Consider the following 27218-nt stretch of genomic DNA (forward strand, 5'->3'; position numbering starts at 1 on the left):
GGGAAACTTATCAAATGCCTTGCTGAAGTCCACATACACCACATCCACTGCTCGACCTTCGTCAACCTGTCTCGTTACCTCCTCAAAGAACTCAATAAGATTAGTTAGGCATGACCTGTCCCTCACAAAGCCATGCTGACTGCCTTTAATCACACTATGCTTTGCCAAATAGTCATAAATCCTATCCCTCAGAATTCTTTCCAAAACCTTGCTGACCATAGACGTAAGACTGACTGGTCTGTAATTGCCAGGAATTTCCCTATTCCCTTTCTTGAAAAGAGGAACACCATTCGCCTCCTTCCAATCCTCCGGTACGACTCCCGTGGAGAGTGAGGAAGCAAACATCTTCGCCAGCGGCTTAGCAACTTCCTTTCTCGCTTCCCAGAGCAGCCTAGGATAAATGTAGTCTGGCGCTGGGGACTTATCAATCCACTGTTCAGGGCTGCTCCTTCAGCTGTTTGGCCCTAAGGTTTGGCATTCCCTCACTAAACAATATTATCTTGATATCTTTTTCCTATTTAGGAACTCCTTAAAAGCTCACATTAGCTGAGCTTTTTAATTGCTTGCCTTAAAGCTAATCATTCTATTTGATGCAGTGTCAAATTTTGTTTTATAACATTCTTATGAAGCTACTTTGGATCTCTTATTATGTTAAAGGTGCTATATCAATCCAAGTTATTCCTGTTGCTATTGGGTTAAGGTCGTCAACTTGAATTCAAATACTTGGTCATTTCATCCAGTATCCAGAACGTAAGTCTGCATCCACATGCACGTCTAACCTCATGCAATCTCTTTGAATACTTTCAATCTTCAGTCCGCTCCTCCTAAATTTTTTACCTCCAACTGAGTTAGCAGATAAAATATATCTTAAAAATCGCTAAACATATTTGAGCTCTTTTTTTCATTAAACCTTTCAAAGCTACTTTAGAAATTGTACCTAACTACTTTCACATGGAAAAACTGTTTTAAAAAGATCTAATGAAATGCAGAAATAAATGCCCTTGCATTTTTGCACAGTCCTTCGGGACTTGCCCTGCTCTGCCTTCATACACATTCGTCACTTATTGCTACCACTTTATATTACAAAAATGCATTCCCTAGTGGTAGATCATTACATCTGGCTTGCAATCTCTACTTACCCCAGTGCTGGGCCCTTTCTTATATTCACCTACCCACATGTGCTCTTAAACCACAAGTTTAAAGGTTGTGTAATTCAACCTCTTTGTTGCGAAAGCAGAACTCTAGCTCATATCATTGGTATAAAGCACATACAGCAAGGCTCTTGCATCACTCCTCACTCACTATTTATTAGGAACTTTTGGAGACTTGTGTTCAGTATCCTTTAGAGCTTGTACTGAAGGAGCCAAACCAATAGAACAGTGCCCTCATACTGCTAAATACTGAAAAGAACTTGGAAGAAATGGCTGCACTTAAAATAGTTCTTTGGATTCTACTCAGCTTGTCCCATACTTTGGCAGAGGATTATGAAGATTTACAATATATTCATGGAATGGAAAACACAATCTCTGTTTTACCAGGTAAGAAATCTTTATAAGTGAATTGCAGAATTAAATAAATGATACTTTTCAATATTGATTACATTGTGTTTAATATTGCTTTCTGCAGTTCTGCAGCATTATTTTACCTGGTGAAATGGGAAGTTTGAAAGTAGATTACATTTAGCTTTTAGAGCAACATTTCACAAATAAAAACACTTGATGGTTGAACGATTTCCTTGTTTAAAATTGTAGGAATATGTTACTGATTATTAGAAAGATACCATGTGTAACAGCATGCAGTTTTATTTCTACTAACTCCTACATGTTAGGCCATTGCTGCTAATGTCAGAATGAACTATTATAAAAATCCTTTTTAAAATCATTGAAAGATTATTAATATACTTGTTCTAGCTTTTTGGATGTGATTTTTGATGTGTAAATATTATTTTAATTCAAATTACTATCCAAGTGAATTCAACGATAAAGCATCTGTGTACACAAAATTCAATAAACTACTGAGAGACTGTTGCTTCAGCAAAGATGCCATATTTCAGGCAGATGTTAAACCAAGTAATTGACGGCCTTCCATGGTGGATGCAAATATCAATATCTGGTCAATATCACATTGTAGATCTGAGCTGTATGCATATTGCCTGCAGCAGTATGTGCAATATAGCAATAGCCACACTTTAAAAGTATATAGCTGACTGTGAAAAATTTAGGATGTCTTGAGATTGTAAAAGGTGCTATATAAATTCAGATCGTTTCTTCCTGTCTCCAATTGATTAAAAGACAATCAATTTAATTTTACTTGATATTTATTAGCGTTGAAATAAAGCTCCAACGGGATTCTTATGCCAATTATCAAATTTAGCATAATTTCACAAAAAAATGCAATATCTAATTCAGTATGCATCTAGTGATATGAGACCTTCTGTGATTAATTACCAAATACTTATTTAATCTAAACTTATCTTCCCCAGATGGTTCCTGTAAATGCCAGAAAGAACTCACTAAATGGGATAAGCTATTTGTAATGCTGGAGGATTCCCAAATGAAACAGAACATCCTACAACAATCCATTGGAGAAGTGTGTGAGACAGAGTTGCAAAGTATACGTTCAGAAATGCATCAATTCATAGCTAATTTTGCAGGGACTTCCACAAATGCCATAGATAATGCAATTTTGCGTATTACAACAGAAATGGACAAGAAATTGGCATACACATTGAAAGAAGTCAGCGAAACCAATGTAGAGATTGAGTCAGAGAAGAAAGATATACTTCATCAGCTTTTGTTGGTGAGTCAGGATCTGTCCAACAGACTCAAAAAGCTAGAGATGACTTGGCAAAAGGCAGTGGACATAAAGGATCAACGGCTGTCACTTGATATCAAGAGGAGAGTTCCTGTAAAGTTGGACACCACTCTGAATTTCTTGGCAACTGAACAGCGACAATCTAAAACTGAACTGACAGGATGTCCAAATTGGTCAGCTAAACACGTCTTACCATCAGGTATTCTTGCTCACTATTCCTTAATTCTCTGTTTTCTTTCTCTTTTCATTCACAACAATTATTCAGTCACTAGCATATTTAATACCTAAGAAACCGAAGCACAATCCTTCCTATCTTCCAATATCTATGATTTTTTTGTGGAAAAAAGACTTATCTATTCAGTAACTTGTGCTTCATAAATGTTACTGCAGAATTAAAAATCTAATTCCACCTTGTTTGCTAGTTAAGCATTGAAAATAAGAGAAATTATAGAATCACATTTATCTTGTTGGAAAGACTAAAGCACTCATACATTGTACAGCTTAAATCCTTTCTACTTTACCCCCCTTTAAATAAATGCTGGCATTGTATTTGCCTTAGATGAAGGAACTGAACATATGGTTACTAATTCTGCTGATAATACAAAGATACGTAAGAAAATAAGTTTTGAAGAGGACATAAGGAGTCAGCAAGTAGATACAGATAAATGTGTGGACAAAATTTAGCAGATGGAATATAATGTTGAAGAATGAGAAACAGAAGAATAAATAGAAAGGCATGATATTATTTAAATGGTGAGAAGTTGAAGAAGTCTTCAGCACAGAGGGATCTATGCATTGTAGCACATGATTTCCAAAAAACTACTTTGCAAGTGCAGCCAGTTGTTAGGAAGCTAATGGAACATTTTTACTTATTGCAAGGAGCATGAAATATAATATCAGCATACTTGGCTGCTGTTGTACACTTCTTTGATGTAATTGCAGCTAAAGTACTGTGTACAGTTTCCCTCTCCTTATTTGTTTTTAAAAAGGAAATGATTGCATTAGAAGCAGTTCAGATTAGATTAAGTCAACTGATTTCTGTAATGAAGGGCTTATTTATGAGGAATGGTGGACAGATCTGTCCTGGCTTTGAAAAATGCAGGGTGAATTTATTGAAAAATGCAATATGCTGGGAAACTTGACAGACAGGAGCCTGAGGGTATACAGTTTTAAAATAAAGGAATTCCCATTTAAGGCATACAGAGGAGGAGTACAGAGGAACCTTGATTACCCAGATGACACGGGCAGGGAGTATTTTGCTCAGATAATCAAACATTTGGATAATTGAATGTTCGGATAATTGAATGTTCGGATAATTGAATGCCAGATAACAAAGTTCAGCCAAGCATCAGGACCTTGCGATCTTGTCCGAATAATCCGAAATGTGGATAATTGAATGTCGGATAATCCAGATTCCTCTGTATTTCTTTTCTTTCAGATAGTCATTGGTCGATGGAAGTCTCTCCAGTCAAGAGCACTGGAGACAGAGCCATCAAATATTTTTAAGGCTGAGTTAGAGTTTTGATAGACCAAGAGAGTCAAGGAGTTTAAAAGATAGATTGTAAAGCAGAGTTGAGTCCGCAATCAGATCAGTGATGATCTCGTCAAATGGTTGAGCAGATTCGAAGGGCTGAATGGCTTACTCCTTCTCCTTGTTTGTATACTGGTATGCCTCACTGGTTGTACCTGCATGTGAATGTTTTGTGATTCACAGACAAAGATACACCCATGTTCTTTTATACAGCAGCATTTTGCTGTATCATTTAAATAAATAACCTGTTTCTCTATTCTTCCACCAAAGTTCAGTTTCCTGTATTGCACTCAGTTTGCCAATATTTTGTACACTCATTTCTCTCTCTGAATCACTTTCCAGACTCTTTGTATCTTCCTCACAACTTTCTTTCCAATCTATTTTTGTATCATTAGCAAATGTGGCTATAGCACAGTGTATCCTTTCATTCAGGTCATTAATATAGGTTAGAAATAGTTGAGGCCATGACACTGATACTTGCAGCACTCCAATAGTCAGTTTGCCAACTTGAAAATGATCTTATCTAATGCAGTAACCTTTATGTGGTACCTTATCAAATATCCTTTAGAAAGTTAAATGTACTGGGTCCGCTTTATCTACACTGCTTATTACATCCTCAAAGAACTCCAATACATTTGGTTGACCATGATTTTCTTTTCACAAAACTACACCGATTCTGCTGGATTAAAAGTGATTTTCTACGTGCCACGCTACTACCTCTAAAAAGGATTAAAGCAGTTTCCTAATGACAGATGTTAGAATAAAGGGCCAATAATTTCCTGATTCCTATCTCCATCCTTCTTTAAATTGTTCTCTTAGGTCTGTGGGTTTTTAATCTGCTTTCTAGAATCCAAGAAATTTTGGATTATAATCAATGCATCTACAATCTCCGCAATCATGTTTTTTTAAGACCCTAGTTTGCAATAATAGCGATTGCTTTCAGATTCTTTCTGCTCTTTGCCTCTTGATTTTCAAATTCTCATGGGATGGTAACCATGTCTCCTACTGTGAAAACAAATACTAACTATTTGCTCAAAAATCTCTACCATTTCCTTGTTAACCATTATTAATTCCTACGGAGGTGATTGCTAGGCCCCTTGCTGAGACATTTCTATCATCGATAGTCACAGGTGAGGTGCCAGAAGACTGGAGGTTGGCTAACGTGGTGCTACTATTCAATAAAGGTAGTAAGGAAAAGCCAGGGAACCATATACCGGTGAGCCTGATGTCGGGAGTGGGCAAGTTGTTGGGGGGAATCCTGAGGGACAGGATTTACATATATTTGGAAAGGCAAGCACTAATTAAGGATTGTCAGTATGGCTTTGTGCGTGGGAAATCATGTCTCACGAACTTGAGTGAGTTTTTTGAAGAAATAACAAAGAGGATTGATGAGGGCAGAGCAGTAGATGTGATCTATATGGACTTCAGTAAGGCATTCGACAAGTTTCCTCATGGAAGACTGGTTCGCAAGGTTAGATCTCATGGAATACAGGGAGAACTAGCCATTTGGATACAGAACTGGCTCAACTGTAGAAGACAGAGGGTGGGGTGGAGGGTTGTTTTTCTGACTGGAGGCCTGTGACCAGTGGAGTGCCACAAGAGTTGGGGCTGGGTCCACGACTTTCCATTATTTATATAAATGATTTGGATGCGAACATAGGAGGTATAGTTAGTAAATTTGCAGATGACACCAACATTTGAGGTGTAGTGGACAGCGAAGAGGGTTACCTCAGATTAAAATAGGATCTTGATTAGATGGGCCAATGGGCTGAGGAGTGACAGATGGAGTTTAATTCAGTTAAATGCAAGGTGCTGCATTTTGGGAAAGCAAACCTTAGCAGGACTTACACACTTAATGGTAGGGAGTGTTGCTGAACAAAGACACCTTGGAGTGCAGGTTCATAGTTCCTTGAAAATAGAGTTGCAGGTAGATAGGATAGTGAAGGAGGCGTTTGGTATGCTTTCCTTTATTGGTCAGAGCATTGAGTATAGGAGTTGGGAGGTCATGTTGCGGCTGTACAGGACATTGGTTAGTCCACTGTTGGAATATTGCATGCAATTCTGGTCTCCTTCCTCTCGGAAGGATGTTGTGAAACTTGAAAGGGTTCAGAAACGATTTATAAGGATGTTGCCAGGGTTGGAGGATTTGAGCTATAGGAAGAGCTGAAAAGACTTGGGCTGTTTTCTCTCGACTGTCAGAGACTGAGGGGTGATCTTATAAGGTTTATAAAATCATGAGGAGAATGGATAGGATAAACAGGTCTTTTCCCTGAGATGGGGAAATCCAGAACTAGAGGGCATAGGTTTAGGGTGAGAGGGGAAAGATAAAAAAGGGATCTAAGGGGCAACTTTTTCATGCAGAGGGTGGTGTGTATGGAATGAGCTGCCAGAAGAAATGGTGGCAGCTGGTGCAATTACAGCATTTAAAAGGCATCTGGATGGGTATATGAATAGGAAGGGTTTAGTGCTGGCAAATGGGACAAGATTAGATTTGGGTATCTGGTAGGCATGGATGAGTTGGATTGATGGATCTGTTTCCATGCTGTACTTCTCTATGACTCTATCTAAGGAGGAACCAGTGCTAACTTTAGCTACTCACTTGCTTTTTTTCTGTACTTGTAGAACATTCAATGTCTGTTGATTTTTCTAGCTAGTTTCCTCTCATTCCCTATTTTATAACACTACATTCTTTTTAATTAAATCATCCTTTGTTGGTTTTTAAACTTGTACAATCTTCTGATCTACTGCTCATAGTTCCAAATATGTACATCTTTACTTCGAATTTGATATAATTTTTACTTCTTAGTTCACCATAGATGATGCATCTTTCTCAAAGTATGTTTCTTTCTCAATGAAGTAAATGTTTGAGAGTTGTAGAATATATCCTAGAATTCTCTCTTCCAGCTTCTCTACCTCTCACTTTTAAGATTATTTTCCAATTTCACTTTAGCTAACTCTGGCTTAATACTTTTCCAGTTGTTTTGATTAGAGTTTAAGACACCAGCTTCAAAACCAATTTTCCCAGCCTCAAACTGAATGATAAATCCTACCATGTTATGATCACTCTGATCCAAATGATTTCTTTATACTATGAGGTCATTAATTAATCCTGACTTAATACACATTCTTAGATTTAATGTAGCATGCTCCCTGATTGGTTTCAGAACAGATTGTTCTAAAAAAACTGTCCTAAATTCAGTCCGCTAACTCATCCTTCTTTTGCCAGTTCAATTTATCCAATCTATACGAAGATTAAGATCACCTTCAATTATTGGAGTAACTTCCTTACAAGCCCCCATTATTCCTTAATGTATACTTTGGCCTACAATGTCAACTATTATTAGAGGGGTTATAAATCAATACTAGTGGCTTTTGTTCACCATTTCTCATCCTCAACTAAACCAATTCTACACTTTGATCAAAGCTCATTTCTCAGTACTGTACTAACCTCATCCTTTATTAACAAAGCTACCTCATCTCCTTTTCCTCTTTTGTTGTCCTTGGAAAACATGAACTACTATTGAATATTAAGGCCCTAATAATGATCACTTTGCATTCATGGGTGAAATCTTCCCAGACACAAACTGACTGGGATGATAGCAAGAAATTTGGAAGAAGCAGGTCAGAAATGAAGCAAGGTCTCCCTTCACATTCATTGCTACAGGTAGCACCTTCATCCATAGTTCTAGATGTCTAGCCAAGATTCTAGCTCAGAAGCAGCATGAATTATTAATGGGAATTAGTGCTTGTCATCTCCCTCATTATTATATATTCTCACCTCATTATTACGCAGACTGACATCCTCTCGCCTGCCCAATACAAGCTCAATACCTGGATCCTGGACACTCCAGTTTGCCCACTTGCTCTTCTGGTTCTCCTGGACACATGGCACCCTTGCCTTAAACCATGCACCATGGGCAGCAGTTGCATGCATCCTGTGTCCATGGAAGCTGGCATCCAATAAGTGTCAGCCTCTCCACATCATCATCGCATATCTCTGATCCACTTATAGTATGCTTCTGCACTGCGTGCTGCACCCTTAGTGCACAGAGTTGGAATGCTGCTACAAGGACAGTCATACAACTCATGGACTGTACCAGGCTGCATCTCAGGGCTCCTTTCTTGCATCTTAGCATTCACTTGTGCATACCTGGACACTCATAATATCTGCGTCTTGCCTTTTAATGCGTTGCCCCCTCAGCTGCACTTTAAAGCCTTTCAGTACTTCTGTATTGCCCTTTCAGTTTGGTACAGACACAGTCAGGAAATTTTTCATGCTTGTCCACAGTGACAGTCATCAGTCAAGAGGGTCGATGTACTTCTGAGGAGCACAGTGCTGCACTAATCATGCAGCTGCACCATGTGGCAGTCACATATACAGCAAACAGACTGCATGTGATGCAAGTAAACGGCAGTCTGAAAGTCTAAGGGGGCAGTCCCCAGTCTGATCCAGGAAGACTACCTTGATTCAGGGGGTCCTGATGCAGTGAATCAAGGGAAGCCTTTCATATCAGTCCACAGGCTTGGGCATGGTTAGCAGACCAGTCAGGGGAGAGACAGTGAGGGGTCTGTACCTCTCCAGTCTTGAGGGTTCAGTACAACCAGCACGGAGAGTCACAGTCAGAAAGCTGTTCAGGTATTAAGCAGGCAGCTGGTCACTGTCATTCAGGGTAGTCCCACCAAGTTACTCAAGGGGATCAGTCACGTTCAGTCCTGGAGGTTTGTCACTATCATGGGCCACTATTGCAGTAGGGAAGATGGAGAAATTCATTGTGGGAATGGAATCATAATTCTGAGATGCAGAAGGGATTACCATACTGAAGGTACAACCTATATATAAGGGGAATATAATTGAGCATAGGAGGGAAATCAGTCATGTAGGGAGTAGCTATCATTGACGGTAGGCAGCATCCTGACTTCCAAGGGGGAGCAGTGAGCAATTGCATGACCTCCAGTCTGCAAAACAGAATTTCCCTTTCTCAGCCTTGCTAGGAGAAAATATCTACAAATATGCAGGTCAGCCATTGCCTAACAGGCCTGACATGGTAATTTGATAAGTCTGGGGCTCTTGGGGGCGGGAGTGAGGATTGGGGTAAAGTGGGCAAATGAAACCTCACATTGATTGGTTGGGTAAGGACTTGGGAAAGTGCAACTTGGATTGATAGGGAGGAATATCAGAGAGGGGATGTTCACCTATCAGTTCATTAAGACTAAGTGGTGGAGCCTGAGGCTCACTGAAAGTGTGACCACTCTTGCTTTTGATTGTACTACGAGTAACACCTATGCAACAGAGATGAAAATGGTTGTGATCACAGCCAGAATGGGCAGGGTAAGTGTTTTGTTCTGTGAGGGAGGAGTCCTCTATTTTGAGCAATGTGAGGCTTTTAAAAAGGGCAACACCATTCCCCAGACACCCAAGGACTGAAGCTGAAACATACTGTGTGGATTAACACATACTATGCAAACCTAAGACATTGACCTACTGAATGCAGTGCAAATACTTGTCTCAAGCATTCCTGACCATACCATATCAGATGATGATGAATTCCCACTAGTGCCTGTGATGAAATAACAACGTTTAACTACCAAAAAAGATGGAGCACAATTACCAAGCTGGTAACCATCTGCCTGCTACTCACTTCACACTTCCAGGATCTCAGTCTGCAAAACAGGGCAAGAACTTCCCTTTGTCAGCCATGCCAAGGGAAAATACCTGCAAATATGCAGGCTAGCTCTGACTGCCATTGCTTGGCTTGTTGTGTGAACATGATGCCAATGTCAGGGATATCAGTATATTCCAGGATAGCCCAGTCATGGTGAATGAGAGAATCAGGCTATCATCAGACAAGAGGGGTGCAGAAAATAGTTAATAACTCAAGCTTGGGATGAGAGCATGAGAAAACTCACTAGGCTAACAGAGAGAAACCTTCAATGAAACATGTGGAAAATGGCATTTTGCCAAAATATGGAAACATTCAGTCCCAAATCCTTATACTGTTTATCATATCACCTTCATTTATTTCAATTTATGCTGTCAGTTCATGCATCATGAAATTAATGCTGTGTGCATTAAAATAAGGAGCCCTTTCATTTTGCCTTTTTACTGCTTCCCTATGCTGAGTTTATTTCCTGGTGTTATGATCCCAGCTGATTATAACACAAAACATGTGAAAATAGGCTTGATTGAGGTTTTTTTGCTGTTTTGTTATCAATGGGGTTAGTCACTGAACGTATGCACATGAGGCTGTCAAAATTATTTTAACGTAGCAAAAAATCTTTAGAAAGGTTTTTATAAAACAAACATTTACAACAAAATAGAGCCAACTCTTTTCTGAACAATATCCCTTTATAGTCACTCAATCCCAGGGAATTACTCTCCTATCTTAATCCAATAATTTCCTACTCAAATGACTGGTCAAATCAAAAATTATTATATTTGTTGTTCTACTTTATTAATTATTCCGAGCTACTCTGACTTTCTCAGTAGCAACTCTTTCTTAGTCCACCTGCATCATTAGCGCCTGTGTATTAGATTAGATTACTTACTGTGTGGAAACAGGCCCTTCAGCCCAACAAGTCCACACCGAACCTCCGAAGAGTAACCCACCCAGACCCACATCCCTACATTTACTCCTTTGCCTAAGGCTAGAGGCAATTTAACATGGCCAATTCATCTACCCTGCACATTTTTTGGACTGTGGGAGGAAACCGGAGCACTCGGAGGAAACCCACGCAGGCACAGGGAGAATGTGCAAACTCCACACAGACAGTTGCCCGAGGTCTGTGAACCTGGGTCTCTGGCGCTGTGAGCCAGCAGTGCTAACCACTGTGCCACCGTGCCGTCCGTGGACCATATTAATTTGATCTTTCTCCTTTCCACTCCAAATCATTTGCTAGCATGAGGGCAGGCAACACCACCTTCAGAAGTCATACTTTTGGCTGCAGAGAACAGCATCTACCCCCTAGCTACACTGTTGTGTGCTACAACTACACACCTTTTAATTTCTTCACTTGAATGTGTCCCTGCACCACAGTGGTTGGATCACTAAGATAATCCTCCATGCAATCTCTGTTCTCATACACATAAGTTGCAAAAATCTTATACCTGCTGGACATTTGCAAGAACTGAGGCTCAATGTTACTTTCTGGATGCACATGCCTGCCTCACTTGTAGTCCCACCTTCCTGTCCCTGATTGCAGATCAATTCTGAAGTACCTAGCTGAAGGGATGTGATTGTCTCCTGTAAACAACGTGCCCAAGTAAGTTTTCTCCTCTCTGATGCTTTGCAGTGGCGTAAGCTCTGACTCTAGTGCAAAACCTTGGAGCCAAAGTTTCTCAAGCTGTAGATATATATTGTAGATGTCTTTGAAGTGTCTTTTAGCACCCATAAACTACAATTGCAACACACCACCTGCCCTGCTATCTTTATTCTGATTCTCTTAACTAATTAGTTTTGAAGTTTAGAAATATCACAACTGTATAGTTATATGAAGTAGTTTAAATATAAATTTAGTACAATATCTGTATCTCCCCAGTACCAATTTAAACTTTTGTCTGAGTTTTAGGTGAAAAATATCTTGTATCTGATGAAATACTTATCTGCTCACATAAGCAAGTCCTTGAACACTTATCATATTATGGAGGGTTTAAAACAATGTCAGAAAGAATTTCTGAACAAGAGTCATACTGTATTCAAATCATTACCTCTGTTTCTCTTTCCAAGATGCTATCAGGCTTGCTGAGGTTTTCTAGCATTGTGTTTGTTTCAAATTTCCAGCATTGACATTTTGACTTTAATTAAAGGAAGCACCTTCTCTTCCCTCTGTCCCATTGCCACCTGCACCAAATATCCATGTTAGTTCATGTATATCACTAAGCCTATGCTCATTCATTGATTAAACTAAAATCATCTCCAATGTCTCAAATTTTGATCTTTTAAATATGTTTTTATATTTTATAACTTTTGAACATCAGTCAGAAAAAACTTTGGTGTTTGATCCTTCCATAAAATGTATTTGATCTTTGTTTAAAAGAATAGTACTCTGTAGCATAATACATGAGCAAACACTGAAAGTATGTAATATTTTCTGCTATTGTCCTGCAGGTTGTGATATGGCACTAATCTTCCCTATGCGCTCAAAGAAGATTTATGCAAGTGTTCATGCTGATGATATGAGTCTAAGCTCATTTACAGCTTGCATATGGATAAAAGCTACTCATCTTTTGGACAAAACAATCGTGTTCTCCTATGGAACAAAGAGAAATCCCTATCAAATTCAGCTATACTTCAATCAGTCCTCTGCTGTGTTCTCTGTGCACAGTGACACAAGTAAAACTGTTGCTGACGATGTTGTCTCCCTTGGTGAGTGGGCACACTTCTGTACAACATGGAGTGCTGAAGATGGAAATGCAACACTTTGGGTGAATGGAAAACTTGCAGCTGCTTCTTCAGGAATAGCTGTTGGCTACAATATCCCAAATGGAGGGCTACTGCAACTGGGTCAAGAAAGCAATGGTTGCTGCACTGGAGGCGGCTTTGACAAAAGCTTAGCCTTTACAGGAAAGTTGACTGGGTTCAATATCTGGGACAGAATCATTTCCAAACATGAAATACAAGCCTTGACAAGTAGGGATGATTCGTGTAGCATTGGAGGGAATGTTGTTGGCTGGAGTGTCACAGAAATTCTGCCACATGGAGGAGCTGAATTTATTTACTATTAATTGAAATTGATTTTTATTCCAAATTAACATGCTCAAAAAATGGATTCCAAATTGTTAACACTAATTCTATGATGTTTAATCAAACCAAAAAAAAACAGATTTATATTACAAAGTCCTCTAGAGTGAACTCCAGGGTGAACTTTGTAATAAAAATCGCCAACATTAGCATGCTTGGATGGAAATTTCAATCACCTATTTACAATGGCATTAAGACATCTATGCCAGTCTGTTATCATTGATTCGATTTGCTTCATAATTCTTGCTTATATGCATCAATAGCGATGATACAATATTGTCATCCCTAAAACCTGGACACCTGGGTTTTAAGATCCGATATTTATGACGCTTAAAAAAAAAGTTTCTTCTTGATACCCGGAGAAGTGTGAAGAGACTCACTTGAGGAACAAGGACAAATACAGTTTTCATAAAATTTAAATGAAAAACTACATTGAGACAGTTAACATGCTCAAATTCTTCTTCTTTACAATGTTGATTTAACTGTAATGCAAGTGTGTGTATGGTTACATTCATTTAATGACAAATAATTGGATAGCAAGACATATTAAAGGAAGAACCATTCTATAAAGGAAGGATATTGCTCAACAGATGCTAAACATGCAAGACATAATAACTTTCTAAACTAAGTTACATTGCTTTACTATCATACCAATTCTGTATTATACAGTAAAAGTCCTCTGATATCAGTCATCTAATTATTCTATCATAAAGAGTCTAATTTTATAATAAACTGCTGTTAAACAATACACCAGATTGTCTTGTGTATCTTTTCTTTGTGTTTTTGCAAAACCATGTTGGCTGGTGGAGTATTTAAATGGACCTTCAAGTGAAAAAGTTAAGACGTTTTGTGGCAGCACAGACAATCATAAATTAATACAGCATAGATAGAAGCCATTCAGTCTATTACACCTTTGCCAGTTCTTTGAATTCATTGTGTAATTAGTGCCATGCCTCTCCACTTTCCCCACAACCTAGCATTTTTATTTTCAGTTATTTAATCAATTTCAAGTTGAAAATTAATATTGAATCAATTTCCACTTGCTTTCACAGGCAGTACATACTTGACAATGACAATTCATTGCATGGAAAATGTTTTCTTTATCACCTTTAACTCTTTAGTCAATAACTTTGTATCTTTGTCCTCCACTTACTGATAATTTTGTCAGTGGAAACTATTTCTGTCTATATACTCCATTGAAGCCATTAATTAATCTAAATATCTTTATCAAATATTTCCTTAAAGTTCTTTGGCCTAAAGAGAATAATCTCAGGCCAGAGTAGTTCAGCAGTAACTGAAGACTTTCATCTCTGGGACTACTCTAACAAAATCCCTTCATATTCCTGAGTCTTTGATATACTTCCTAAAGTACAATGTCCAAAAATGATACAATATTTAAATCAAGATCCTAATCATTAAATGCCTCTATTTATAAAGTCTATGTGTCTTTTTCAGAGTTTTCAACCTCTCGTGCCATCTTTAAGGTCTCTGAGCTCCTGCATATCCTTCAAGTCTAACAAACTGTACATGTATGTAGTAGTCACTTGCAATGAAGGTGACACTTGCTCACGGCAAAAATCAGCACGTGGAGTCATTTAACATGGAGAAACTGTTCTGCTGCAAGTACCACATGGTTCTGACTGAACAAATATCTCTCCCACTCTTGCTGTCTGACATAGAATTGCTCAACAGCTGCATAACCAATGAAAAGCAGTAATTTTGTAGCCTAAGTTACATTACTTTAATTTTCATACAAAGCCTGCATTATTGAGTAAGAGTCACATATCATTATTCCATCATAGAGAGTATAATTTTATAATAAACTACTGTTACACTATACACCAGAATCTGAGGTAGGATTTACAGGTTGACAATCCACATGTCTGGTCATATTATAACACATCAGCCTTGGCCATTGAGCCCTGAGGAGGGACTTCAACTCAGAGCATCTGGTCCAGAGGGAGGACACAATCACAGGCCAACTAGGCTGCCTGAACAGAAGGTGCAGTCATTTCTTTTAACTGCAGTAAGTTCTAAGTCTATGGATAACAGTTTGTACCATTGACCTTTGACACTGAGTTAACAAATGTGTCACTACTGAAAAGCACTAAGTGCTAGCCATAAATCTCTTCATGATGGGGAGCAGAAAGCCAAAGACAAAATCACTACTTTGTGGCCATTTTCAGAGAAAAGATCTGATAGTGTTTGGCTATGGATGCTACATAAAAAGAGCAAACAAGAAATAACATAATTTATGATGAGAATTCAAACCCTCAGAACAGCAATGTAATGTATGTTCCTAACAACTTGCATTGTTGGATATTTGATAGCTTTAAGCATTCTAGAAATGGTGAGCAGGATTAATGTGGTCTTGTCCATTGGCTCGAGAACTGGTGGGAGACGTCTTCACTTCTGTGAGGGAGGCATAACCAAGTGACGTGCCTGCCAGCAGTCAACTGGTCAGTGATGGGCTTTTCTTGGAAATAAAAATCTTCGGGATGGAAATCTCAACCTTCAAGCAGTGCCACCAAGAATGATGGCTACTCCCAGCAATGCTACAAGGACAGCACTAGGGATCGTCATTGGTTTCTTTACACAGGTCAGTGAGGGTGGGATGGGGTCTGTAGCCTCAGAATCCCCCTCCAAATGGAATTCATGAAATATGAAAATAAAGACATTAAACCCATGGACAAGTGCTACAAATAAATGTCAACCTTTTGCAGAAATACACAGGAATTAAATTCAAACTGTGGCTCAGCATGAGGGATTCAACATTATTTGAGTACTATCATGGGATAATGGTGTAGGGAAATGCCATAACCTGACACAGCCATGAGACTGATCACCTAATATCATAGGATTGGAACTTAGCCATTGTTATTATGAAAAGTTCCCATTAAGGAGGGAAATGGATAATTCATACCTTCGCCAATCTGGGTGGTGTGTCATTTCCAAACAGCAGGAGAGTTGTTTAGAATCATTGTGAACTGATCATGTCATCCAGACTGTTTCTTTCATGGAAAAGCACTGCTTTGATTTACTGTTCATACTTGGCTGAATCATGTGTGAAATCCAACAAGGATGATTAGCTCTCAAAGATTCTGAACATTAGGAAAATGTTTGATTTTGCTGTGATATGTTTGATATGAATCACTATTAAGAGGGGAAAAATTGAAGGAACTTTGCTCCAGTTGGAAGAAGGGTCAGCATTGGTCAGTCTGACTGAACACTTGATAGATCAGCCATATTGGACATTGTAAGTATTCGGATAAATCATAGTGATCTTGGTTTGGAGGGATCTAAAGTCAGAATGAGGCATAAGGATCATCAACCTAATCTGTATACCAATAGTTTTCATTGGGAGGACCAACCACATAGAGGATTGTCAGTTATCAGCCAAATCAGAGATGTGCGGGGGCTAAGAGTTTAAGGTAACCCGAGGGTTACCAGCAAATCTAGGGAATTTGGGTCTAGATTAAGTAAGATTTAGGACAGAAAGATGGGTTTTGCCTGTGGTTTTTCTGGTTTTTCATGCTGAGCCACAGTTTGAATTTAATTCCTGTGTATTTCTGCAAAAGGTTGACATTTATTTGTAGCACTTGTCCATGGGTTTAATGTCTTTATTTTCATATTTCATGAAGTCCATTTGGAGGGGGATTCTGAGGCTACAGACCCCATCCCACCCTCACTGACCTGTGTAAAGAAACCAATGACGGTCCCTAGTAAAGGGTTTATTTTCTTAAAAGGTCATGGTGACCTTGTGTGTTTCAGATGTAAGCAAGGTTGAGTCATGGAGAGTTTAAAATCAGACAGGCATATCAAGATGCCGTATCATTTGGACCATTTTACAGGTTTTGCATCAGGGCATGAGGAAGTTATTTTAGTAAAACAACATTTGTGGCTAGTCAAACCCTATGCAATCTTGTTTTTTTCACATAAATGCTGAAGTTGAAGAATTATTGTAAGGGAGGAATGGGAATGGAAAGCATTTATAAGGCACAGAAGGGGAGGGGCAGACAGGTCAGAAGCATGGTAGGGGCTGTATTTTAAAGGGTCCCACATCTTCAGGCCCTGTCTTTCCGAGTGCCTGAGAGCAGCACGAGCAGGCAGCAAGTAAACCTGCTCAGGAGGCACTGGAAAGCCATGTAGTTCCAACTTAATCCAAGAGTCAATGGGAAACAATGATGTACATTGTGGACGTGGGTTCCACACCAGCACTCACAATGAAACAAAGAATCTGAGATCTCCAAACTCAACATGAATTGGCAGCTCATTATGCTCTCAAAGCAATTGATCCAGTAGACACATTGAATAATGCAGATAAGCACCGTGATCAAATCAAGCAATCCACCCAACAAGCTCCAACTATTCAAGTATTGCGGGTAGTACTGATTCTTATGGTCTGAGAGCCTCAAGGATATTCCTGTGGCATAAGAGAACATTACACAGATGGGGATAAACTGACAACCCGAGATAGCATACTGTACAAGGGAAATCGAGTCGTTATCCCAAACGGGTTGAGAGGAGAGATGCTAAAGCACATATATGTAAACCTCTAAGCACTGGGTCAAGTCTGAGGAAGCAAGATATATGCTCTATTGGCCAAACATAAGCAATGAAATCAAGGAGCCAGTGCAGTGCTTCGAATGAGTACCAAGTTAGAGAAACCACTGATGACACATGCCATCCCAAACAGACCATGAATGAAGTTGAGAGTAGCACTCTTTACACTTTCAGGAACTTATTATCTTGTCACTGTAGACCATTATTCCGATTACTGGGAGGCGAAGCAGATGACCTCAATGAATAATGTCGAGATTGTTGAATGCCGTAAAGCACACTTCAGCCCTTTCAGCATTCTTGATATTGTCACCAGTGACAATGGCATCAGTTTACAAGTTGAGTTGCTTTATAGGCAATTGCAAAATTCAATTCCACAGATCATCTCGACACTAGTCCTCGCCAAATGGAAAAGCCAAAGAGGCAGTGAATATTGCCAAGGAATCAAAGAAATTGAGAAAAATCTCACACTCATGTATGTAAGGCAATCACTGAAGGGAGAATTACATCTACTGAAGGTATCGAATGAAATGCAGTCCAAAGACGAGTGATTTGTTGCACATAAACAACTCTTTCAACTGAAGAAAAAGGCCACTACAGCTATAATGTAGCAACACTGTGGGATAAAATTAAGGTGAAACAGCAGAAAGCCAAATTTCCTTTCTTTCAAAACTGCTAAGCCAGTGCAGGTTTAAGCATTGGAGAACTGATCAGAGTTCAAACCTTCAATGCTCTCAATAAAAGCCAGTCCAAATGGCACTTGGCAACCTATTTAAAGCAGTTGTTCTCAATCTTATACAGTTGAACTAATCAATCAGACATACTGTTACTCAACAGGTACATATGCCCCTCTAGAGAAGCTGTTCCTCAGAAAAAGACAGCTGAACAGGAAGAGGCAAATGCACCAGCTGCATACATCTGATCCAGTAATCCACAACAATAAAATAGCAGAAACAGAAAAACAAATACTACAGCAACAATTAATAGCACAGGTACCACAGCCCTGGGGTAACAACAACATTCAGATCAACAACAGCACATACATGTGCCATGAATAGACCAACATGATTTAACAACCATGTATGCAATGCACATGCACCAGTTTAAATAATGCACTATAAAGGCATGAAAACATTTGTGTATATATTTGATAGCTTGATTAACTCAAAACGTACATGTTAATACATTTATTCTTTTTCTCATTTTGTCAGTAAAGGGGGATTAGATTAGATTAGATTAGATTCCCTACAGTGTGGAAACAGGCCCTTCGGCCCAACAAGTCCACACCGACCCTCCGAAGAGCAACCCATCCAGACCGATTCCCCTACACCTAACACTACGGGCAATTTATCATGGTCAATTCACCTAACCTGCATATCTTTGGACTGAGAGAGGAAACCGGAGCACCCAGAGGAATCCTACACAGACACGGGGAGAATGTGCAAACTTCACACAGACAGTTGCCCAAAACAGGAATTGAACCCAGGCCCTGGCGCTGTGAGGCAGCTGTGCTAACCACTGAGCCACCATGCTGCCCTTTTGGATTTCTATGATATTTCTTATTAACACGTACAATTAGATTTATGTGGATTAGTTTTGTTAGCATTTCTTCTGGGTCACTTTATTTTCTCCCTCGTTACTAAGGATTTATAAATAGGTAATGTGAATGGAAGAAATAAAGTAAGAAACGAAGATGATAAAATCTATAAAGAAATCTATAATGAAAGTAAACCGCTAATTACAGTCAAAGCTCTAAAGATGACTTATTGGCCTCACTTGATGATTAGATGTCTATGAATCTATGAGATTGGAATGTTGAAAATTTAAACGTTTACAAAATTTGTGGTTTCTGCTGCAAGGATGTTTGGATTGAAATGCAGTCATTGAGAAATGTCCCTACTAGTCTGCAGTCATGTGACCTCTACAATAAGGCACACGTGTGGTAAGCAGACATTTTAACCTCATGTCAATAAAGTCATGATGAGTCATGATGAATACAAGGCTATGTTGAGTCCTTGAAACCATTTCAACATTTAAGAGCAATTTACTGCAATGTCTGAACTCACATTAAAATGCAATTTTGCAAACTGTGAATTGAAGGACAACACTGACTTTTCTAACCACTCATTAATGCCTTGCATTCAATGTCAATGATCTCGGCATTGATTGAACTCTCGTTTTTTGTCTTAACTAAATATAGATCCTTCAAAACCAATTGTGAATTATATTGGTTAACTTTTATTAAATCAGCTGGATATATCACAGGACTTATACACTTAATGGTAAGGACCTAAGGAGTGTTGCTGAACAAAGAGACCTTGGAGTGCAGGTTCATAGCTACTTGAAAGTAGAGTTGCAGGTAGATAGGATAGTGAAGAAGGTGTTTGGTATGCTTTCCTTTATTGGTCAGAGTATTGAGTGTATGAGTTGGGAGGTCACATTGCGGCTGTACAGGACATTGGTTAGGCCACTGTTGGAATATTGCATGCAATTCTGGTCTCCTTCCTATCAGAAAGTTGTGAAACTTGAAAGGGTTTAAAAAGATTTACAAGGATGTTGCCAGGGTTGGAGGATTTGAGTTACACGAAGATGCTGAACAGGCTGGGGCTTGTTTCCCTGGAGTGTCAGAGGCTGAGGGGTGACCTTATAGAGGTTTACAAAATTATGAGGGACACGGATAGGATAAATAGACAAAGTCTTTCCCTGGGGTCGGGGAGTCCAGAATTAGCGGGCATAGGTTTAGAGTGAGAGGGGAAAGATATAAAAGAGACCTAAGGGGCAACGTTTTCACACAGAGGGTGGTTCGTATATGGAATGAGCTGCCAGAGGAAGTGGTGAAGGCTGGTACAATTGCAACATTTAAAAGGCATTTGGATGGGTATATGAATAGGAAGGGTTTGGAGGGATATGGGCCGGGTGCTGACAGGTGGTACTAGATTGGGTTGGGATAGCTGGTCGGCATGGACGAGTTGGACCGAAGGGTCTGTTTCCATGCTGTACATCTCTATTATTCCATGACTCTATTGATAAAATCTAGACAGCAAGTACTATTAGCATGTCAATTATTGTTTCATATATTTTATTGAAATGGAATCTAATTTTATTTGTCCCACAAAAATTTAGTTTAACACGCTGATTCAGCATCTTGACAAAACAGAAACAGATCTTTCCATTCCTGTGAATCACTATGCAATTAGAAAGGGGAAATGAGCATCCTGAAGTCAGACGTCAGTTAAGTGTAATGATTTAAATGTGTTCTCTGCGATGCTTCTATTCGTGTCATTAATGCAAGAGGAGGAAGATTCCTGATCAAGAGCTGTAATTGTGGAATAGGATCATGACTGGATTGTTCCAAAATGTACTCCACACCCATGTTAGTGTATTTCCCACAATTTTATATCCTTGCACTTATCTGACTGCCACCATGATCTACAAACTTTGCTGACCCTACAATTATGCTCACAAACTAGATTGTTGAGTCTCTGCCTACCACAGATTTTTGCATTGAACAACCACCTAGCTGCTGAGCAGGTAACCACAATTTTCAATAATATTAATCATGTTGAAGTTCCTGCCATTGTGTTTGATAGCGTCTTCTGGTCCCCAGTACTTTCAGTAACCTCTCAACAATACATTTCTCCCCTACCTTACTGCAAATATTAAGGTCATTGTACAAGATCTTCGTATCCATAGCATTTAAACTGCTAAGGTTTAAATTCTAAATACATACATAAAGGAAGATATATTACGAGTAAACCCACTCTTTTTTAGTTTTCACAGAATATTGGAGTTGCCCTCAAAATGTGGCCCCTACAACACCAAAATACTAAAATATTAACTCAAAATGCCAATGAATGAAGATGAAATTTAACTTTGTCACTGGTTGGGCAAATCACATGAAGTATATTTTGTCACTGTGACCATCATTAAGGATTGAGATAAGGTTGACTGCGATAAATACAGATGGGTTTTCCTTTTGTCCTTCTCAGGGAAGGGCACTGTAAAGCTCCTTCTCAATTCCCTCCTTCCCATGATGTAATTTAAAATTGTCTTTAGCGTGCTAGCACAGTCCTCAGCCATCTGAGGAGCAGTGTGTTTGATGACATTGACCTCAAACTTGGCATCAATTTCATGATCTATAGGACAGCAATGTTACCAGCCCTTTTGTATGAGTCAGACACCATGGACAATTTACAGCAGAACCCTTTGAGAAATATTACCTGCAATGTTTGTGTAAAATCCTGTAAACCTACTGGTATGAAGTACACTCCATTATCCTTTTTCAGGCTAACATCCCCAGTACGAAAGCATTGATCACTGTCAATCACCTGAATTGGGTAAGCCACATTGTCGGCATGTCTGAAACAAGACATCAAATACAAATGCTCTATTCCAAACTTAATCACGACAACCAGTTACAAGCAGGACAGAGAAAACACTTCAAGAACATCCTTAAAGTTGTCCTGAAAAAGTTCAACATCTCCACAAACTCATGAGAATTTCTTGCCCAAGACCATACAAACTGGGAAAGTAGCATCTACAAAAGTATCAACCATCTTAAGTATCTCAGTCAGGTCCAAATGGAGGTCAAGTGCAAACAGGGCGAGGAGCTTGTGCAAAATCTGAACAGGTGAAGTTCAATGCACAGGGGAGGTGTAGTGATTGGGACCTAGCTGACCTTGTTAATTATGAGGTTCTTGATTGAGATTGTTAACCTGGGCCAATCAGGAAAGTCTTGTCATGCATGTATAACCAGGACATTAAGCCGGAAGGTGGGTAGGCCGTCCTGACTGCTGTCACCCTGGGCGGGTACCGGGGCGGGCTGTCCTAGAGGTGGTCGAAAGGTGTGTCAGGGCGGACCGAGAACTGGAAGGGGCATGGGGTGGACCGAGAACCGGAAGGTGGGTAGGGGCGGGCTGCCTTAGAGTGGTCGGAAGGTGGGAGGGGCGGGGGCTTGCTGGGCTTGTATTGTCTGCACTTTTGTATGTAACGGTATTGTCTAATGTATAAATGTCATTGTCACTGTCTTGTCATATGTGGAACTGGGATTTGAGGTTTGTCCTCCTCTCCCTGTGAAATGGTTGAACAGTAGGGTTCGGGGCCTAGCTTTGCTGCTCCTCTCCCTTGTAAAATTGCTGTCTTTTGTGTACAGCTGTCAATGTTTTTTGTAAACTGGTTTGTAATTTGTTTAATAAAATAATATAACCAGGACATTCTGTGTCTCACACCTGCACACACACACCATGGGTGCTGGGGATAAAATAAGCACTACCGCACTTAGGTGGTAGTGTGGGGGTTAAAGGGGAAAAAAAAAGAAGAAGAAAAAAAAGAAAAAAAGAAAAAAAAAAAAAATATATATAACCAGGACATTCTGTGTCTCACACCTGCACACACACACCATGGGTGCTGGGGATAAAATAAGCACTACCGCACTTAGGTGGTAGTGTGGGGGTTAAAGGGGAAAAAAAAAGAAGAAAAAAAAAGAAAAAAAGAAAAAAAAAATATATATATAACCAGGACATTCTGTGTCTCACACCTGCACACACACACCATGGGTGCTGGGGATAAAATAAGCACTACCGCACTTAGGTGGTAGTGTGGGGGTTAAAGAAGAAAAAAAAAAAAGAAAACAAAAAAAAAAAACTAAAAAAAAGAAAAAAAAAATATAACCAGGACATTTAGTCCCTACCCTCCCCCTCACTGTTTGATCACACAGCACTGTCCTTTGATGTGAAGGGCAGCGCTTGTCACTGGCCACCCGGGTGTTTTCCTATCTTCCTGGTGGTGGAAATTGAATAAAGATTGGTGCACTTTGTGTCTTTCACTGTGTCTCACACCTGCACACACACACCATGGGTGCTGGGGATAAAATAAGCACTACCGCACTTAGGTGGTAGTGTGGAGGTTAAATTTAAAAAAAAAGAAGAAAAAAAAGAAAAGAAAAAAAAATAAAAAAATAAAATAAACAGGAGTATTGGGCGGGGGCTTGCTGGAAAAAAAAAAGAAAAAAAAACAAAAGAAAAAAAAGAATATAGACTGCTGCTGCACACCAAAAAAAAGAAAAAAAAAAAAAAAAGAAAAAAAAATATATAACCAGGACATTGCTGTCACCCTGGGCGGGTACCGGGGCGGGCTGTCCTAGAGGTGGTCGAAAGGTGTGTCAGGGCGGACCGAGAACTGGAAGGGGCATGGGGTGGACCGAGAACCGGAAGGTGGGTAGGGGCGGGCTGCCTTAGAGTGGTCGGAAGGTGGGAGGGGCGGGGGCTTGCTGGGCTTGTATTGTCTGCACTTTTGTATGTAACGGTATTGTCTAATGTATAAATGTCATTGTCACTGTCTTGTCATATGTGGAACTGGGATTTGAGGTTTGTCCTCCTCTCCCTGTGAAATGGTTGAACAGTAGGGTTCGGGGCCTAGCTTTGCTGCTCCTCTCCCTTGTAAAATTGCTGTCTTTTGTGTACAGCTGTCAATGTTTTTTGTAAACTGGTTTGTAATTTGTTTAATAAAATAATATAACCAGGACATTCTGTGTCTCACACCTGCACACACACACCATGGGTGCTGGGGATAAAATAAGCACTACCGCACTTAGGTGGTAGTGTGGGGGTTAAAGGGGAAAAAAAAAGAAGAAGAAAAAAAAGAAAAAAAGAAAAAAAATATATATATATAACCAGGACATTCTGTGTCTCACACCTGCACACACACACCATGGGTGCTGGGGATAAAATAAGCACTACCGCACTTAGGTGGTAGTGTGGGGGTTAAAGGGGAAAAAAAAAGAAGAAAAAAAAAAAGAAAAAAAGAAAAAAAAATATATATATATAACCAGGACATTCTGTGTCTCACACCTGCACACACACACCATGGGTGCTGGGGATAAAATAAGCACTACCGCACTTAGGTGGTAGTGTGGGGGTTAAAGAAGAAAAAAAAAAAAGAAAACAAAAAAAAAAAACTAAAAAAAAGAAAAAAAAATATAACCAGGACATTTAGTCCCTACCCTCCCCCTCACTGTTTGATCACACAGCACTGTCCTTTGATGTGAAGGGCAGCGCTTGTCACTGGCCACCCGGGTGTTTTCCTATCTTCCTGGTGGTGGAAATTGAATAAAGATTGGTGCACTTTGTGTCTTTCACTGTGTCTCACACCTGCACACACACACCATGGGTGCTGGGGATAAAATAAGCACTACCGCACTTAGGTGGTAGTGTGGAGGTTAAATTTAAAAAAAAAGAAGAAAAAAAAGAAAAGAAAAAAAAATAAAAAAATAAAATAAACAGGAGTATTGGGCGGGGGCTTGCTGGAAAAAAAAAAGAAAAAAAAACAAAAGAAAAAAAAGAATATAGACTGCTGCTGCACACCAAAAAAAAAGAAAAAAAAAAAAAAAAGAAAAAAAAATATATAACCAGGACATTGCTGTCACCCTGGGCGGGTACCGGGGCGGGCTGTCCTAGAGGTGGTCGAAAGGTGTGTCAGGGCGGACCGAGAACTGGAAGGGACATTGGGTGGACCGAGAACCGGAAGGTGGGTAGGGGCGGGCTGCCTTAGAGTGGTCGGAAGGTGGGAGGGGCGGGGGCTTGTTGGGTCTGTATTGTCTGCACTTTTGTATGTAATGGTATTGTCTAATGTACAAATGTCATTGTCACTGTCTTGTCATATGTGGAACTGGGATTTGAGGTTTGTCCTCCTCTCCCTGTAAAATGGTTGAATGGTAGGGTTCGGGGCCTAGCTTTGCTGCTCCTCTCCCTTGTAAAACTGCTATCTTTTGTGTACAGCTGTCAATGTTTTTTATAAACTGTTTTGTAATTTGTTTAATAAAATAAAAAAAAATATAAACAGAAAAAAAAAAAAAAATATATATAACCAGGACATTGCTGTCACCCTGGGCGGGTACCGGGGACGGGCTGTCCTAGAGGTGGTCGAAAGGTGTCAGAGCAGCCGAGAGCCAGAAGGCACGTAGGGGCGGGCTGAGATCCGGAAGGCTTGTGGGCTACCCTACACGCTGTCGTCCCAGGGAAGGGGACGGGCTGTCCTAGAGGTGGCCGAAAGGTGTGCCAGGATAGCCCACTGGTCGGAGGTGCAACGGGGTGGGTGAGAGCCCAATGGTACCTAGGGGCAGACCGAGAGCCAGAAGGCGGGTAGCCGTCCTCGGCGCTGTCACCCCGGGCAGGTACCGGGGCGGGCTGCCCCAGAGGTGGTCGAAAGGTGCTGAGGGTGGTTAGTGAAGCCGGAAGGTGGGTAGGCTGTCCTGACTGCTGTCACCCTGGGCGGGTACCAGGGCGGGCTGTCCTAGAGGTGGTCGAAAGGTGTGTCAGGGCGGACCGAGAACTGGAAGGGGCATGGGGTGGACCGAGAACCGGAAGGTGGGTAGGGGCGGGCTGCCTTAGTGGTCGGAAGGTGGGAGGGGCGGGGGCTTGCTGGGTCTGTATTGTCTGCACTTTTGTATGTAACGGTATTGTCTAATGTACAAATGTCATTGTCACTGTCTTATATGTGGAACTGGGATTTGAGGTTTGTCCTCCTCTCCCTGTAAATTGGTTGAACGGTAGGGTTCAGGGCCCAGCTTTGCTGCTCCTCTCCCTTGTAAAATTGCTGTCTTTTGTGTACAGCTGTCAATGTTTTTTTGTAAACTGTTTTGTAATTTGTTTAATAAAATAAAAAAAAAAAATATAACCAGGACATTGCTGTCACCCTGGGCGGGTACCGGGGACGGGCTGTCCTAGAGGTGGCCGAAAGGTGTGCCAGGATAGCCCACTGGTCGGAGGTGCAACGGGGTGGGTGAGAGCCCAATGGTACCTAGGGGCAGACCGAGAGCCAGAAGGCGGGTAGCCGTCCTCGGCGCTGTCACCCCGGGCAGGTACTGGGGCGGGCTGCCCCAGAGGTGGTCGAAAGGTGCTGAGGGTGGTTAGTGAAGCCGGAAGGTGGGTAGGCCGTCCTGACTGCTGTCACCCTGGGCGGGTACCGGGGCGGGCTGTCCTAGAGGTGGTCGAAAGGTGTGTCAGGGTGGACCGAGAACTGGAAGGGGCATGGGGTGGACCGAGAACCGGAAGGTGGGTAGGGGCGGGCTGCCTTAGAGCGGTCGGAAGGTGGGAGGGGCGGGGGCTTGCTGGGTCTGTATTGTCTGCACTTTTGTATGTAACGGTATTGTCTAATGTATAAATGTCATTGTCACTGTCTTGTCACATGTGGAACTGGGATTTGAGGTTTGTCCTCCTCTCCCTGTAAAATGGTTGAACGGTAGGGTTCGGGGCCTAGCTTTGCTGCTCCTCTCCCTTGTAAAACTGCTGTCTTTTGTGTACAGCTGTCAATGTTTTTTGTAAACTGTTTTGTAATTTGTTTAATAAAATAAAAAAAATATATATATATAACCAGGACATTGTAACGGTATTGTCTAATGTACAAATGTCATTGTCACTGTCTTGTCACATGTGGAACTGGGATTTGAGGTTTGTCCTCCTCTCCCTGTAAAATGGTTGAACGGTAGGGTTTGGGGCCTAGCTTTGCTGCTCCTCTCCCTTGTAAAATTGCTGTCTCTTATGTACAGCTGTTAATGTTTTTTGTAAACTGTTTTGTAA

The 27218-nt window shown here is 40.4% G+C and overlaps 2 protein-coding genes across 9 annotated transcripts in view; one reads left to right on the plus strand and one right to left on the minus strand.

Annotated features, from left to right (window-relative positions):
- The window catches only part of veph1 (ventricular zone expressed PH domain-containing 1), a 315263-nt gene that overhangs the window by 207658 nt on the left and 80387 nt on the right, over window positions 1–27218 (minus strand). The window lies entirely within an intron of this gene.
- ptx3a (pentraxin 3, long a) lies at window positions 1314–13831 on the plus strand. Its single transcript, XM_043702175.2, has 3 exons — window positions 1314–1538; window positions 2483–3013; window positions 12451–13831. The coding sequence occupies exons 1-3, from the start codon at window positions 1421–1423 to the stop codon at window positions 13065–13067; spliced, it is 1266 nt and encodes a 421-aa protein (XP_043558110.1). The 5' UTR covers window positions 1314–1420; the 3' UTR covers window positions 13068–13831.

The sequence above is a fragment of the Chiloscyllium plagiosum genome, unplaced genomic scaffold (genome assembly GCF_037043375.1).
Source record: "Chiloscyllium plagiosum isolate Xiang-an unplaced genomic scaffold, Cpla_swu_hap1 HiC_scaffold_13, whole genome shotgun sequence".
Taxonomy (NCBI): domain Eukaryota; kingdom Metazoa; phylum Chordata; class Chondrichthyes; order Orectolobiformes; family Hemiscylliidae; genus Chiloscyllium; species Chiloscyllium plagiosum.

What these genes read in the sequence shown, in the direction of transcription:
- ptx3a (XM_043702175.2), top strand. Translation starts at nt 1,421, where the DNA reads ATGGCTGCACTTAAAATAGTTCTTTGGATTCTACTCAGCTTGTCCCAT. An exon ending in CACAATCTCTGTTTTACCAG is followed by an intron (nt 1,539 to 2,482) that starts GTAAGAAATCTT and finishes TATCTTCCCCAG; the next exon opens with ATGGTTCCTGTAAATGCCAG. An exon ending in TAAACACGTCTTACCATCAG is followed by an intron (nt 3,014 to 12,450) that starts GTATTCTTGCTC and finishes ATTGTCCTGCAG; the next exon opens with GTTGTGATATGGCACTAATC.